This window comes from Balaenoptera ricei, chromosome 11 (genome assembly GCF_028023285.1).
Source record: "Balaenoptera ricei isolate mBalRic1 chromosome 11, mBalRic1.hap2, whole genome shotgun sequence".
NCBI lineage: Eukaryota > Metazoa > Chordata > Mammalia > Artiodactyla > Balaenopteridae > Balaenoptera > Balaenoptera ricei.
Window position 1 is genome coordinate 83,267,594 of NC_082649.1, and position 17,430 is coordinate 83,285,023.

Genomic DNA, 17,430 nt, shown 5'->3' on the forward strand with positions numbered 1-17,430 from the left:
GTGGGCCTTTCCCAGCCTTCTGGGCCCCCTCAGCTCTCTCTGAAACTCCCACTTACGTCCTCGACTTGGTTTATAGGAAGTTTTTACATTTTGCAAGATGTAAAATGTTAAAAAAGGATGTTTCTGAGGACTTTCATTACTATGACTGCCTCAGTCGAATTAGGCATCAAGAAACAACGAAAAACAAACCCACAGGTCATTCTGAGTTATAGCGCTTTCTGGTTTTTAAAACATTTTTGGCCATATTTATTTATATACTGAAGAGCTGAGATAAGCACACAGTAAAATTTCAAACTGTTTCAAAAAAGACCACCAGGAATACATGTTGAAATAGACAGCTTCCTTGCCCTCCAGGCCTCTGGTCTGCCTCCTCCGGCTGCCGGTTACTAGGGATGGACGCGTGTTTTTCTTTCACACAGATGCTTGTGTGTTATACAGACGGTTCGGTACCAGTTTTTCCCTCAGTAATAGATCTTGGAAATCTCCCTAATTCTTTTAACCAGCGGTGGACCGCTCCTCGGCTGGGATGAAGGGTATGAATGAACCATAATTTATTTAGCCGATCCGCCAATTCGTAGGCAGTTTGGTTGTTTCCAAACACAAAGGGAGCTGCCATTAATAACAGTCAAAGTTGGGCCGGGGGTTGGAAAGTCAGTTTGTTTTGTTTCTCAAGCAGGAGAAAGTCGTCAGTAGCAGGTAGGAGCGCGCTATTTTGGAGTCAGGGCCACTTAATCAATAACTGTTATTAGTGTTTTCAGCTACTTGAGAATAATGCAGACTACATAATGACTTTGGCAAGACTTATGATATAGTGTGTATACCAGCTGGCCGGATACAGTTATTTTAATATCATGATATAGGATATAGTTACTTGAAGTCAGCACTTATAAACAATAAGGGCAAACGCTTTTCTATGTGCCAGGCTCTGTGCTGAGGGCTTTATGTGCCGTGCCTCACTGAATGACATGTCAACCCTTTAAGGAAGGCACTAAATCATCATCACCTCACCTTAAAAGAAGAAACTGAGGCCCAGTTACGGCACAGCAGAGCAGGGGTTATTAGGAGGGGATTATACAGTTCAGATTTTTACATCAGACAGACCCGGGTCCATTCAACCCCGAGCCTACCCCTACCAATCGAATGGCCTTCGGCATGTCACTTAACCTCACTGTGTGCCTTGGCTTCCTTCTCCCCAGTATGTGCAAAGTACGAGCACCAACTTCATAGGGTTTTGGCAGGATATGGCTGAAATAATTAAATCTAACAGCCTAGGAGAGAGCCAGATATGTAGTAAATGCTTAACAGGTGGTGGTAATTCACAGCCAAAAAGCAGTGCCTCACACGACACCCCCTCGGGATTTCACCCCGCCCTTAAACACACCGCACACCCGCACACACGGGGGCGGTGGGGGGGGGGCAGAAGCCTGGGACACCAGAGGGTGAGCCATAAATACCCGGAGGCAGGGCACACTCAGGCTTCTTCGCCGCCTTCAGGAACATTTTAGGTCAACGGCCCTGGAAAGCACACGACAGCACCCACATGAAGCATTCCCGGGCCAGGCAGCAGTAACGTGATCTGAGTGCAATTTTGAAAGAGGCCGGTATAAATAGCCCCTCTTATTAATAGCGGAGCCTCGCCGTCCAGGCCCGCTGGCTGGAGGCCCTCCCTGGTGGGCTTTCCTAGGAGCTGCGGGCAGTGAGGGCCAGGTGGCTTGGCAGCAGGTGCACGAGGTCCTCACGTCCTCTGGGGGCCTCCGACGGCTCGCTTTCTCTCTCCCACTGGCCTGCGATGCTCTGTGGTTCCGGCCTCCAAAATAAAACCACTGCTAAACCGCCGCCCGCTGCTTTGCCAGCCTGTGGTTCCCCTTGCGCTGAGCTTTCCAGACTCGAGTGGCTGTGCAGGGTTTAGGGGGAACTGACAGCTCCCGGGAGACCCAGTTAATTTAGAAGCAATTGTGTGTCAGCTGTGATTTTTTTCTTTCCTTCAATATCCTTCTCCACCTCCCCACCCTGCACTCCTGACGGCCTCTTTCTGCCTCCGTCATGTATTAAAATTCCCTTCGGGAAAGGCTCCGATCCTTATCAGTGAGAAGTTCCACTGCTCTGGGCCCCCGGGGAATTTGTCTCGTCCATCCCGCAGTGTGACACCAGGGACCAGAGGGGGTCACGGTGGTAAAGGGTTCAACCTATCGGCCCTCAAGGATTTGTTTCTTAACAAGGCACCGAGCTTGGGGCGAGGGGCGTGCGCTGTGTGCTTCTGAAAGTAGCAGAAGAGAAGAGAAATAACACACAGGGAGCCCTCCCCATGGGCAAGGCTCTGGACATCAGCTCCAACGATTAATTATTATAATTCGATAACGCGTCATTATGCCCATGTTCCAGAAGAGGGAAAAGAGGCACAGAGGTAAGTAACTTGTCCAGGGACACAGTCCCCCTAAGGGGCAGAACCAGAACTCAAACCCAGGTCTGCTTGCTACCAAATGTGCACTTTGCCCAATACACCCTACTGCATCCATAAAGGGCAATCCCTGTCTTTACAGCTGCCACACCCAGGAAGGCAGAGCTGCCGTGGAGAGCTTGGGACAGGAGTTAGACGGAGGACTGCAGGCGCAGCTCTCCCATGTGCTAGCTGTGCGACTGCAGCCAGGTTCCCAGGCCTCGGCTCCTCCAACCGTCTCAAAAAGGTAGCATGACCATAAGGAGTGGACGGCTTAGCACGGTGGCCAGCTACGTGTGTCAACATTCCCGAGTGCATTAGCAGGAGAAAGGAGAGAAGGTACACCCAGCAGAGAGAGAGCGCAGAGGAGTGGCTGAGGGGCCTCATCCCGTCCCTAAATTCAACAGGAGCTCAGGGGAGGGAGAAAAGCCAGGTTGGGAGGGGAGAAGGGAGGCTGGGCTTGGAGGGGGTGTGGGTTTGGACAAGGGGTCTGGAGGAGTAAGAGGAAATACCCGGTACCTAGAGAGAGAAGACTGGTGGCAGGACGAGTGATACAGGAGATGAACACTGGACTTCCTGTCCTTCTAAAATCTTCGGTGGAAGGCTGTGGGTTAAGATGAGGGGTATGGGGATTTAGGGCAGTGCAGCTTCAGGGTTAAATGCACAGCTCTGGGAATCAAACAGATTTGAGTTCAGCTCTCAGCTTTACCAACTAGGCAACACTGCACAGGTTTATTTAACCTCTCCGAGCTTCCATTTCCTCCTTTGTAAAGTGGAGAAAATAATTGTAAAGGAAAGAATTTAAATCAGATAGAATTGGTGTCAGGATGAAATGAGGCAGTCTTCCCCGAAGTTTGAGTGCGGTGCTGCTGTGATTATAGTGGCCGTTGGGATTCGGGAAATTTATTTTTAAGACTAACCAGCATCCCCAATGAAGGACAGGTGCAAGTCAGATGCTCTCAGTTCTAGATCTGGGTGGGGTTTAACGTTCCAAAAAAGCACCAAGTAGAAGGGGGGATTAAAAGCCGGAGGTCAAGGGAACCAAACCAAATGAAAATTGAAAGGCTGTCTGGGGAAGGAACAAATGGAAAAAGAAAACTAGACAGAATAATACAGAAAAGGCTCATGGGAGCATCTACTGTGCCCCAAATTTATGGCAGGGCCAATGATTTTGGAACCATAACCTAACATGACCCCCAGGGCCCTGCAGGACCCAGGCGCTGGCCACACACTGCACCCCTCACGCACGCCAGGCACAATGGCCCTCCGTCCTCTTCCTTCCTTGGGGGCCTGTATTTGCAGCCTGTCCTGTCCACGTCATTCACACGTGCTTGATCTGATCACCACCATCCTAAGCACGCTGGCTCCGTTATCACCCCTCCAAAATCACAAAAGAAGAAAATCCTCCCGTGACCCTGTCCTATGCCCCCCTTAACACTTACCACCAGTTGAGTCCTACTGGTTTCCTTGTTACCCCTATGTCGTGCCCCATCTTAACGTGAGTTCTGTGAGAGGCGAGGTTTGTCTGCAGCGCCAGGACTGGGGGAGAAGGGGAGCAGCATTTAAGGGGCTGCCGAAAAACTCTGGAGCCAGGATAAAAAATATCTGAATGCAGTATTTTTTAAAGATCAAAGTGAACACAAAACAAAATTCATTAAGAACAGAGTATCTAAGTTTTCACACCAAGATAGGATTGGCAACAGTGCCGTGTCAAGCCAGACTGGAGCCTGGGGCAAAGGAAAGGTCAGTAAAGCTGATCCTGACTTTACCGAAACTTCTTGTATCTTGTTGACCATGGGGTTTTTTGGGCATTCATTTTGATGTTTTAAATACTGCATTAAGGTGTCATTTATCTCAAATGCTGAGTTTTTAGAGGCCCCTTAAATTCTGCACCTGAGGCGAATGCCTCATTTGCCAACCCTAATCCTAGCCCTGTATGTCTGTCTTATTCACTCCTGTGCTCCCAGCAGCAGAGCAGTGCCTGGCACATAGTAGGTACTCAAGGAAATGTTAAATGAAAGCTTGAATAATGCCAGAAGAAACACCTCAATTTTTGTTTTGTCCAGTTCTAAAAGAAACCACTAAGCTCTGAGACTCAACATGCAGAAGTTGAATATCATAACAACAAGCGTTAAAGGCAGCCTGGATCAGGGGAAAGCACTGGGTTATGAAGCAAACCGGTTCCTTGACGGACTGCGTTTATCACCTTGGGTGGCTGTGATGGGCTGAACTGTATTCCCTCAAGATTCATATGTTGAAGTCCTAGCCCTCAGTACCTCAGAATGTGACTGCATTTGGAGAAAGGGTCTTGAAAGAGGTCATATGTATGGGTCCTAATCCAATATAGCTGGTGCCCTTTTAAGAAGAGGACATTTGGACACACACAAGAGGCACCAGAGAAGTGCGCATATAAAGGAAAGGCCACATGAAGAGGCGGCAAGAAGGTGGCTGCAGCGGAAACCAACCCTGCCAGGACCTTGCTCTTGAACTTCCAGCCTCCAAAACTGTGAGAAAATAAGTTTCCGTTCTTGAAGTCACCCAGTCTGTGGTCTTTTTGGCAAACTAACATAATAACCCACTCCAAACTTCCCTGCCCTGACCACTGGTCTGTTGACCCTATGGGAAAATAATGATCCTGAACAAAGTATTTCCAAGGGCCCCTTCCAACTCTGATCTTCCTTTAACTTTGGGAGTTGAAACCTTTTTCAAACAGACATGGAAATCATAAACGCCATCTTGGAGAATTTGGAGACGGCAGTAGGGAATGCAAGTATTTTACAAATTGCACCATCTGATTAAATTTCCTTTAGATAAATCATCAACAATGGAATCAAAGAATAATAAACAAGGACTTTTATCAGTTACATATAATAAGTAAAATATGTAAAACAGTTAATAATGTCTAAAAAATATCTAACAATAGAAGCACTGGGTGAATGATTTATGGAATATTCATGTGTAGTAGTTTTACACAAAAATTGAAATGGGATAGTAAAAACCTTTTAATTTACGTGACAAAATAGTCAAAAATGTAAGGATAAGTAAAAAAACAGACATAATACCACAATGTAAACACAGCTTGATTCCAGAATTATAAGTGTAGAGGTGTATATTTTTCACTAAGTGTTCACAATGGTTAGGTCTGGGTGATAATTATAGTGATTTTCATTTGTTTTTACATATTTCTACAGTTTCCAAATTTTCTGCAGTGGGTATGCATGGCTTTTCTCTAAAGTCCCCGTGGAATTAAAATCCTGATAACCCTAATATCCATGTTAAAAGCAGAATTCTTTACATTAAAAAGAAGAAAAAGAAGAAGAAGAGGAAGAGGAGGAAGAGGAAGAAGAGGAAGAGGAGGAAGAGGAGGAAGAGGTGGAAGAGGAGGAAGAAGAGGAAGAGAAGGAGGAAGAAGAGGAAGAGGAGGAGGAAGAAGAGGAAGAGGAGGAAGAGGAAGGGAAGAGGAGGAGGAGGAAGAGGAAGTGAAGGAGGAGGAGGAAGAGGAAGAGGAGGAAGAGGAGGAAGAGGAAGAAGAGGAAGAAGAGGAAGGAGGAGGAAGAAGAGGAAGAGAAGGAGAAGGAGAAAAGATTGAGGCCTGATTTAAAGGACACTGCAAGAGGCAGCAAGCCTAGAGTTCCAAAGGCAGTAATGTCTAGTTCTCTTTGGAGATGGGAAGAGAAAAGTCTACCTTACTATCTATTCCTCTATACCTTGGTTTCCTGGGAAACAGAAGGGGTGGGCTGGCGCATATGTCCCTGCAAAGCAGGCTGCTCTAGCGCCCTGGGAACTGGGGGAAGTACCAGCCAGGGGTGTTAACCCAGCCGGTCCACCAGGCTTCCCACAAGCCTATACACCCACCATGGACTTGTGATTTCCAGTAACTCCACACCTGCTGGACTGCCCAGGAAAGAGAGTGGCTTCAGTGAAGGAGCACTAACTAAGCAGGACAGCTTGTCCCCGACAGTCCCTAGCAGATGCTCCTTCTAACAAGTTCAGACTGCTCATCCAGGGAAGAGAGCGACGCTGCCGTAAGAGAGAGTCTTTCCAAGGAGCTCTCCGTCCCCCCAACCCCCAGAAGTTTGGGGAAAAGCACTCACACTTCTTGTAGATTCGGCAAGTCCTCAAAACCAGCAGGATCAATCTCAGAAAGTTTGCTGTAACTCAGGTTTCTGGTAAAAGGAGAGCAAAAAACAAACAAAAAATTCAATCAATACCCCCAAATTCAGGAATCGTCTACCCATCCCTCCCCCCAAAAAATCATCCCTCTCCCTCATAACTGCCCGTATCTCACACCCTATTTTAAGTAATCTTATTGATAATGAGATTTACAGCTATACCTCGTCCCCACTTGGAGCCATAAACAAGCCACTGTGAAAACCTCAATTCACTTGAGGCTGGCTAAATCCAAATGGATTTCAATCAATACCATTTTGCCACTTCACAACTTTATAAAGAAATTCTGAGGGAAGCTACTAGTCCTCCTACTTTACACTAGAGCATGCTGGTCCAAATGCTTTGTACCATATCAAGTCCAAGGCTATTCTAAATGGCATTTTTTAAAATCAATGTTTTACTAAGGCATCAAACACTATCAAGAAGTAGTAAAGGGAAAGAAGGGCTGGAGACTGATCTTTCTTTGGCTAAAAATCCGTGGTCCTCAACCAGGGATGACACTTGGCAAAGTCTGGAGACATTTCTGGTTGTCACGACTGCAGGGACGGTGGAGGGGGTGTGCTACTGGCATCTGGTGGGTAGAGGACACGGGTGCTGCTTAACATCCTACAACGCACAGCACAGCCCTTCACAACAGATGATTATCCAGCCCTGAGTGTCAACGCTAACATACAGAGGTCGAGAGACCTTGGTCTAAACAAGAACTTAAGATGAAAAATCGCTCAGATGCATACTCCAAGTTGAAAGGACTGTTTAAGAAGTGAGCAATGGGCTTCCCTGGTGGCCCAGTGGTTGGGAGTCTGCCTGCCAATGCAGAGGACACGGGTTCGAGCCTTGGTCTGGGAAGATCCCACATGCCACGGAGCAACTAAGCCCGTGAGCCACAACTACTGAGCCTGCGCGTCTGGAGCCTGTGCTCTGCAACAGGAGAGGCCGCGACAGTGAGAGGCCTGCGCACTGCGATGAAGAGTGGCCCCCGCTCGCCACAACTGGAGAAAGCCCTCGCACAGAAATGAAGACCCAACACAGCCAAAAATAAATAAATAAATTTATAAAAAAAAAAAAAAAGAAGTGAGCAATGTACAACCCTAATCATAAAGTTTATAGGAACACAGCATTCCTACCATCAATGAATAAATATTTCGAGTGATAAGCGCACAGGAGAGAGGAGCAGTGTCACGGGGAAACATCGGTGTGAACCAAAGCCTCACGTGCCAGCAGCCTCCTCAAGATGATAGCACCCATCACAATTATTCAGAACTACATCTCTCTCCCCTTCATCCCCAACCCCTTCCTCAGAGGAAGACAAGGACCAAGTGGGGCAATGTTTGATCGGCTGAGCTTCCCAGATCACACCCTTAACCCTAGACCAGCTTAATCTTCCAGGAACAGAGTCCACAGAGATGTGGACCACATGGGCCCTGACTTCTTAACTGTGCACTGTGCCCTGCCCCCTGCCACTAAAATACACCTAGTCCTGTGTAGGCCGAAGGGGCTGGCTAACATTTTTCATCTCAGCTATTAATTCCATTGCCATTACTGACAATTAACAAGTACCGCGAATCGTGAGTTTAGAGTCTGTCTCTTAAGGGGCCCAGCATCACATTAAGTGCCAACTTTCTTTGAAGCTTCCTCCAGAGACATTCCAATCAGTACTAGGCCAGAGCTGACAGCCATTTGACTGTCAACTCAAGACATTCATCTAAATAAAAGTCAAACTACCCTTGAAATTAATGGCACATCTGTGTTCAGGGCACAGCCTGAATTAAAAGTAATTTGTCCAAGGATTATGATACCATAAAAATTGAAGGTGGTAATTTTTAAACCACTTATTGAAGTCAAGTGTGAGCTTGTCTGCTCTTAGGAGTATTTACAATGGGATACTTAGAAATCAGCAGGTTAGACTTGGAACAGAAAATCCACAAATGGAGAGAATTCTCTCACGTCACAAAAAGGACTGAAAAGACTGAAATTTTCTTCTATGGTGAGCATATTATCATGACAAAGGCGGGTGGAAATCTTGTTTCTGGGTCTACAGATACTGTGAGTTTATAATGACTGTGACATTTATATCATCATAGGTAATGGGAGTTGTTGAGCTAAAGGAAGCATGAGAGAAAAACTCAGAAACCACAAAGGCAAGAGTAGGAAGGGCAAGCAAGTAATGCGGGTGGTCACCTGCCAGGTGTGGAATGAGGTCGACACAGCAGTGCCCACTCACCCGCCCTCCACCTAAAGGGGGCATTTGCTCCTATTTCCAGAAACAAGGGTGGTATAGACCAGTCTCCTCCATTTCCAAGAGAGGCTCAATCTCTGAATTTTTATGTGAAATCTTTTCAATTCTTTAAGTATATATATAAATCTGCAGACCATATTTAGCCCAAGAATCACTGTTTTTCAAGCTCTGATCTAGGTTCAAAATGAATAACTTATTTCTGGCTTGTTATACGTGGCCAGGGCTGGAGCTGGGGCTCACAGGATCCAGGACCCAAGCAATTCCTGGTGGCTCCGTTTTGAACGATCTGGAATGAAATCACTTCCCTCAATTCCCACCCCAGGAGGGTCCACATCCTTCAGCAACTCAGTATTAGAATAAAACCACTTTCGGACTTCCCTGGTGGCACAGAGGTTAAGAATCTTCCGGCCAACGCAGGGGCAGGGGTTCGAGCCCTGGTCCGGGAAGATCCCACATGCCACGGAGCAACTAAGCCCATGTGCCACAACTACTGAGCCTGCACTCTAGAGCCCGAGAGCCACAACTACTGAGCCTGCATGCCAGAACTACTGAAGCCCGTGCGCCTAGAGCCCGTGCGCTGCAACAAAGAGAAGCCACTGTAATGAGAAGCCCGCGCACCGCAACAAAGAGTAGCCCTCGCTAGCCACAACTAGAGAAAGCCCGCGCTCAACAACAAAGACCCAACGCAGCCATAAATAAATAAATAAAATAAAATAAAAAGATAAAGAAAAAAAAAAAGAATAAAACCACTTTAAATCACAACACCCCTTGGTCCATCTTTCCCTTAAAGAGCACACACAATTTATTTATATTTCAAAAATGCTACACAAATTCTGCTTTTTAGATAAGGCAGCTTGAGAAAGGGGGCTTCCGTAAGCTAGTTTTATCAAGAAACCAGCCAGTATCAGGACTTGACATGGAGATTGTAGTAAGTAGCAACAAAGCTTTAGATACTTGTAAGTGGAAATTTAAGCACTCACTGGGTCTGCCTGGATTTGGTGACTTTTTGACTTTCAATGAACTAGAAAAGCCATATATCAACAACTGAGTGTCTGCAGACTGGCTCTAAGAGTAATTATCCTCTCGAGTGCCTATCAGCAACACACAGAGAAGACAGTGGCTGAGGCTCAGGTCCCTTGGAACAGCTCTGCTTCTGGACACAGAGCTGCCGAGCTTTTTAGTCTTGAGAAATAAATCCTGGTACAAGCTGCTGATCATCAACTGCTTTATCAGGAAATGGGGAAAATATTTATTCTCCCTGACAAATAAATACAATCTGAAGTAAAATCCTCAGACATTTTCTTGTTTGCTCATTTCCGGGAGGCACGCCTCCCAGCATAATTATTTTTTAATTGTGGTAAAATACATATAACATAAAACGTACCATCTTGACCATCTTTAAAAATGTACGGTTCGGGGGCATTAAGTATATTCTCATTGTTGTGCAACCATCACCACCATCCATTCCTCACTAGAACTTTTTTTGCATCTTTTCCAATTGAAATGCAACACCCATGAAGCACTAACTTCCCATTCTCCCCTCCCCCCCGGGCTGGCCACCTCCACTCTACATGGTGTCTGTATGAATTTGACTTGGCTAGGTACTTCATATAAGTGGAGCCATACAATATACGACCTTTTGTGTCTGGCTTATTTCACTCAGCACAGTGTCCTCAAGGTGTGTCCACGTTGTAGCATGTGTCAGAATTTCGTGTTCCTTTTTGTGGCTGAATAGCATTCCATTATTCCACTGCATGCAGATATGTATATATCTCACTCACGTTTTGTTTATCCCCTTAACAGCTGATGGACAGTTGGCTTGTTTCCATCTTTTGGCTATCGTGAATCATGCTGCTATGAACATTGGTGGGTTTTTTTTTTCCCAGTATCATAAAGTTTAAAAAAAAAAACCCACAAAACACCTTTGACTGCCATGCTTCCTGACAACATTCATTTCTCAACGATTAAGGACATCCATCTACTCGGCCCAAGAACTGTGGAGAGAGGGGTATGAATTCTCATCTCAGGTCCGAAGAACAATCCAAGAGTTAAATCAGCGAAAAACCTTTAATGAGGCCTTTCTTTCAGGTGGCGGTTGACATGCACACCAGTCAAAAGCATCTCACTTATTTCTACAGACACGATCGCCCCTTACCAGGCCCGACATCTGAGTGTGTCTTCAGTTGAAGGTTTCAGATTCTCCTGTCAAAACAATTCATCTGTCAGCAGGACAGATGCTGTCAAAAGCATTTCTGCACCTTTCAGGAGCAAAGCAGAGGGGAAAGAAACCTCAGGGAATTTAGTTACTGCCAATTGCAGCTTTCATTAAACAGTTTGTCAGCCATTGTCATAACATGCATTTCCCTTGTTCTTGGCACAAAGGGTGCGCACATCTTCGAACAATGGAGCCCGGATGTAGATATCCTTTCTGCTCATGTGCTGAGAGATGACTGTCCGGCCCACCATTTGCCCCACACACAAGAGGCCTCTCGGCAGAGACCAGCTCAAGTTTTAGCCAGGTTTTATCTGCGGCTGAAAAGCAAAGGGTTCAACAGTGCACGACAGTAATCTGCTTGCTGAGCCTTTTTCCTGGCCAGACCCCCTACCCTGATCCCACAGAATGAGAAGAGCTAAGGGTTCAAACAGCTGAGAAATCCCCACTGTTCTGTAAACCTGCGCTCTCCACTTCAGCAGCCACTAGCCGTGTGACTACTGACATTTATACTTTAATTAAGATTACAGAAAATTAAGAATTCAGTGTCTTGGTGGCACTAGCCATTGTCCAAATGTCCAACCACCTGCGGCTAGCGGCTACTGTCTTGACTGCACAATGCAGGGAGAGGACATGTCCATCATCCCTGAAATTTCTATTAATCTAAAGAATGGAGTAATCAACAAATACGTCTAAATCATAAAGTAATCAACAAATATTTAAAGTGAAACAGCACGTAGGGAAGAAACTTGGACTTTAAAAATAAATTTGATGACTGTAGCTTTATAGTACAGTCTCAAGTCAGGGAGCCTGATTCCTCCAGCTCCGTTTTTCTTTCTCAAGATTGCTCTGGCTATTCGGGATCTTTTGTGTTTCCATACAAATTGTAAAATTTTTTTGTTCTAATTCTGTGAAAAATTACAGAACAGGTATAGAGTTACAGATGTAGAAAACAAACTTACGGTTACCGGGGTAAGGGGGGGGGGGAGGGATAATTTGGGAGATTGGGATTGACATATACACATTACTATATATAAAATAGATAACTAATAAGGACCTACTGTATAGCACAGGAAACTCTCAATACTCTGTAATGGCCTATATGGGAAAGGAATCTAAAAAAGAGTGAATATATGTATATGTATAACTGATTCACTTTGTTGTACACCTGAAACTAACGCACAACACTGTACATCAATTATACTACAACAAAAAATTTTTTTAAAATAAAATAAAAAATAAATTTGAATCTCCCAATAATTCAAGAGCTTTGTTAAAAACGTGGTGGCGGAGCGGCACGGATCTCAGCCTACATCCTCTAGGCACACACAGTTCTTAACCAATTCCAACACAGGAGAGGGCTTTGAAAACTCGATCCACAAGGAAGACGCTCTTATAAAAAAGAAATGCCCTCTGAACGTAATTCTATAGGCTTAATCAGTATTTACATAATCTGACCAGCATCTTCCTGGATTACAACCAGAACCACATATTACAAACTTGGCAAACACCATTCAAAGCTGGCAAACAATAATTCATTGATTCCTTGGAAGTTGAGGGAGAAAAAGTTCCGTTTACTTCCGAGTAAGCTGTGGTGAGCAAATAACCCCACTGTCATTAGACAACGTCGTTAGCGTTTCATCCTCAAAAACAGGCACTGCTCACAGACCACTGACCGTACAGGCCGAACCTCTCACGGGGAAGGAAGGTGCAACGCATGGCTGTATTTTTCAACTTTAATAAGAATAATAATTCAAAGTGGAAGGAACTGGTCCCAAATCTGTGACAGGCATTCCCTGGGGAAGGAAGTTTTCCCATTCAGTTTGGTTTTCAGGCCCGTCGATTTCCCAGTACTCAGCCCCGTCTGGGCTCCTGAACGGCACGGGACTTTGCATGTTTTACCTCTCAGATGTTGGCTAAAGTGAAGAATACAGCCGGAAAGAAAAGTGTGAAGCAATCCAATGATTCAACTGCTGAGCACATGGGGCACACAGGACTAGCCTGGGAACCTCTTCTTTCTCGGGAAACTGTGGGCTTCATCTGTACGTCTCTACTTGACCTCACGCTGTGCTGTTGGTCATCCATTAAAAAAGGAGTCACCAGCTTAGGTCTAGCTGGGAAAAAGTGATTGGTCCTTTCAAATTTCAAGGGGTGTGAATGAGGAAGAGCATGCGACTTGTTAAAGTTATTTAATCCCTTAAGCTTTTAAGGCTGTTTCTGCTGCATTTTTACCTTCTGAGGAATTACACATCAAGTTCCAATGAAATCACCACACTGCGTTCCCTAGGCCCACATTATAAGGTTTTACGAGAAGAGATTTCTTTTTAAATCTAGGATATCAGATGTCCTTATCTTTTTTTTTTTTCTGTTGCAATGCTTTTTCCCCTCATTAACCAAAAGCCACAACTGAATGGCCTATTCATACACATTAAAGGCTTATACTGAGAATGATAAAAACTGTATCTTAAACTGGAATCACTCCTCTGACATCGTCACCCAAGAATTCCCACTCAGAAGGTAGTTCTGTACTTGTCTTTCTTCAGTAAGCTGATCAACCATATAGTGCCTAAACTGAGGCTTGGAAAAAGAAACACATTCAGCAAATAATCAAATGTAAAATCACTTGATAGCAACTCAATACGTACAGCTCACCTTCAGAGCTTTTGGTCACTAACATTGAACAAAGTCAGTAATGAGTCACAGTTATTCCTATTTTTGAAAATGTTACACAGATAATTCTCTATGCAAATGAGGCTTACAAGCAACTCAAATGAAGAAATAATACACACTAGCCATTATACAAACCCCAGAGTCAGTCACTCCTTAAAATCGGCTTTAGAAATTGGTGTGGGTCTCTGAATTCTGATGCTTAAGACATTATTTGAGAGAAGTCAGCCACGTGTGCCTCTGTAATCCCGCCAGTCTTAAATGTGCTTCTCTGCCTTAATATCTCACACATCTCACCTGGGCCTGTGGTTGATTTTTTTTTTTTTTTTTTTTTTAAGACATTATTTATTTTTTTTTTAATTTTATAACTACTTTATTTATTTATTTATTTATTTATTGGCTGTGTTGGGTCTTCGGTTCGTGCGAGGGCTTTCTCCAGTTGCGGCAAGCGGGGGCCACTCTTCATCGCGGTGCGCGGGCCTTTCACTATCGCGGCCCCTCCCGTTGCGGGGCACAGGCTCCAGACGCGCAGGCTCAGTAGTTGTGGCTCACGGGCCCAGCTACTCCGTGGCATGTGGGATCTTCCCAGACCAGGGCTCGAACCCGTGTCCCCTGCATTAGCAGGCAGATTCTCAACCACTGCGCCACCAGGGAAGCCCCCTGTGGTTGATTTGAATGCAGGTTTAAGTCTTTGTCCTACAGCACCCAGCAGATGTCAAATTTGACAAATATTTACTGAGTGTTTGTCTACAATCTGTAATGCACTTAGGTTAAATTCTAATACAGATCAGGATAAGATCTAGTCCTTGACCTTAAGGAGTTTACAACCTACTGGTCAGATAAGTCTCTGGACCAAATAATTGCAGCCAAAGGCTCTGACAGGGCAAGCATCTTGGGAATGATGGACCAGGAGATGCAAACTGGCAGCTCTTGGGCCAAAGCTGGGTTGCAGGGAAATTTCTTTCTGAGTGAATAGTGTTTGGAGAAACCTAAAGTTTTTAGCAAAAAATAAAAAGTTTCAGCTTCTTTTGAAATTACAGGCATACCTCAGAGATACCGTGGCTTCGGTTCCCAGACCACCGCAATAAAGCGAATATCGCAATACAGCAAATCGGATGAATTTTCTGGTCTTCCAGGGCATACAAAATTATGTCTTTACACTATACTGTAATCCATAAGTGTGCAACAGCATTACGTCCAAAAGAAGAATGTACATTTTTAATTATAAAATAATGCTGTTAGAAAAATGGCGCCAACAGACTTCGATGCAGGGTTGCCACAAACCTTTGATTTGTAAAAAAAATGCAATAAAGCAAAATGCAATAGAATGTGGTATGCCTGTCATGGGGCCAGCACGCTGACAGCACAATCAGCTATATTTATTTAGCAAGGACCCCGGCTGACCACAGACCTCACACCACTCCTACTGTCTCCCCCAGGACCTCTTCACTCATTTGCAGTATCTCCCTGGCCCTGCAAGCATCTGAGTTTGTCCTCCTGGTGTGGATACCACTGAGTCCAGGTGATGTGCAGAGCAGGGAAGATCAACTGCGATGAGGAAGGATTATCAGAAAACGCAAGACCTTAGCTAAGCCTGGAAGAACAGTAGAATAACAGCATGGTTTTTAAGGAAGTGTTTCAGGAAACAAGGCCAGAACGGTACAATAAGGCATGGAAGGCATGAATGAATCTTAAAAAAACAAAAAAAACAAACAAAACAAAACAAAGCCAAGTCAGGACCTCCTAGAAAGGAGAGGGGCAAGACAGGAATTGTTTTAGGGTAAAGTCGCGAAGAGTAGCCCCACGTTGTCAGATATACAACCTAGCAGGCAGTTAAGTCAAGGGTTATACAAACCTTAGCAAACCCCAGTGCCAGGTCCACCATGAACGTTAAACTACAGGGTCATTAAAGCTGATCCCCACAGGAACAGAATATCTCCTTGTTCATCGACTTCAAGTTTTGAGCCAAACACTCAAGAGGCCCACCACCACTGAAAGTAATCAGCCTTTGCTTTCCACAACAGCCCTTAAAACAGGAGACCTTCGGATCTGTTTTTCCTGCCCAAATCTTAGTTTGGCTAAAGAGAGACAAAGTAACTGGATATGATAAGGCTTTCTTACTTAAGCAGTCTCATGTTTGATTGTGGAGGATGTACGAGGGAGAAGCCCACAAATTTCCCACCACAGTCATTCATTAAATATGGTCTGTGCATCACGGACCCTTAACGATTAATTAACTTCATCAAGAAGAGGTACTCCAGCCGCTGCGGCGGCCGCAGCTCTGCAGTTTGGGGGGGGGGGGACCTTACAAACAAAGAGAATTTAGGCAGAGAATAGCTGCTGGCCACAGGCTGAGCCTCCCACACACCTGTCACAAAGAGACCGCCCCCCCAGGACCACCCCAGCAGGGAAGAGGCACCCTACAGCCATCATTTGGCTTTGCTATTAGAGAAGTGGCTTTGCAGAGACTTGGAAATGGGGAGGGGGAGGCGAGGGGACAGGAGTCTGGTCACCTACTCTCTACTTTATCACCTCTGAAGAGGGATCACCAATTCGCCCTTTCAGACAGTCCATAAGCTCTCTAGGGCTTTCCACAGTCATCAGCCCCTTGCCCGGCACCATCCCGCACACAGCTGAATCCTTCCCTCCTCAAGCCCAGCCACTCCGCACAGCGGAGGGTGGTGATGCCTCAGATGCAGGCGCCCCCACCCTTACCAACTTCTCCTTGTCCTAAGGCACTAGGGGCTCCAGTGAGAGAAGAGGGCTCATCAATCAGGACCCAAAGGGGACAGACGTGCGCCAAGAACGCGTGCTCACCTCCAGTGACACACTTAGAGGCTGGAGTGTCTTCAGTTAAAAAAAAAATGGAGGAGGATTTTCCTAAATGAAAACCATGCTCTACTGAGGCAGGAAACGGAGGCTCTTGCTTCTGTTGTAGTTAAAACAAGTTGGGCAAACGGGACAGGACGTGAGGGACACATTAATCCAGTGGGTAAATTTGGAATCCTTGGTTTGTCAAGTGCTTTGTAGAGTCCACCAGTGCCCCTCTGGTCACAGACTACTGTCTTTCTGTCCTAACACCTCCACCTGTACCCCTCTGTCCCTACAAATATCCACTTTCAGGAGATTATTTTCCAGTGGAACCAACCACTGCAAAATACAGGGTGTTTAGTAAAATCGTGATGGGGATTTGAAATTCATTAACTTTGGGTTGACCTACGCAAGATGCAAACTACTAACACCTTAGGAACCGTTCTCTGACTGAATGCGTCACGCAACAGAATTTAACTGTGTCAACGTTGGCATAACCACCAACCGTAAATGATACTGTGATCAATTTCCTTTTCCAACACACTGAAATGCTTCTCCACTGAACACTGAGTGACTGTCCACACTTCATGCCCCCACCTAAGGGCCCTGAGAGCAATGTGACCGTCAGAGAGGGAAATAACTATTTTAACATGGCCCCATAAAAAGTACTCCTGGTCGCAAGAACAGGGTGGCCAGATTCCGAGCCTGTCTTGCTGGCAGAAGCTACAACTGAGGATTTCATTGGGATAAAGGGATAAAGAAATTCTATATCAGTGACTCAAGATTCTTCAGAAATGAAACCTCCAATAATGGATTACTTCCCCTGAGTACAAGAGACACACACTGAAATATTAAGAACAAACAAACAAACAAAAAAACTCCTTCCCACCATCTGAG

At 45.3% G+C, this 17,430-nt stretch overlaps 1 protein-coding gene across 1 annotated transcript in view; it reads right to left on the reverse strand.

Moving 5' to 3' along the window:
• Positions 1 to 17,430, reverse strand: part of LRIG1 (leucine rich repeats and immunoglobulin like domains 1) — a 120,311-nt gene that overhangs the window by 73,695 nt on the left and 29,186 nt on the right. Inside the window, exon 2 of the mRNA XM_059940149.1 lies at positions 6,532 to 6,603. Coding sequence (XP_059796132.1) covers positions 6,532 to 6,603 — 72 coding nt within the window. The remainder of the gene's footprint in view (positions 1 to 6,531; positions 6,604 to 17,430) is intronic.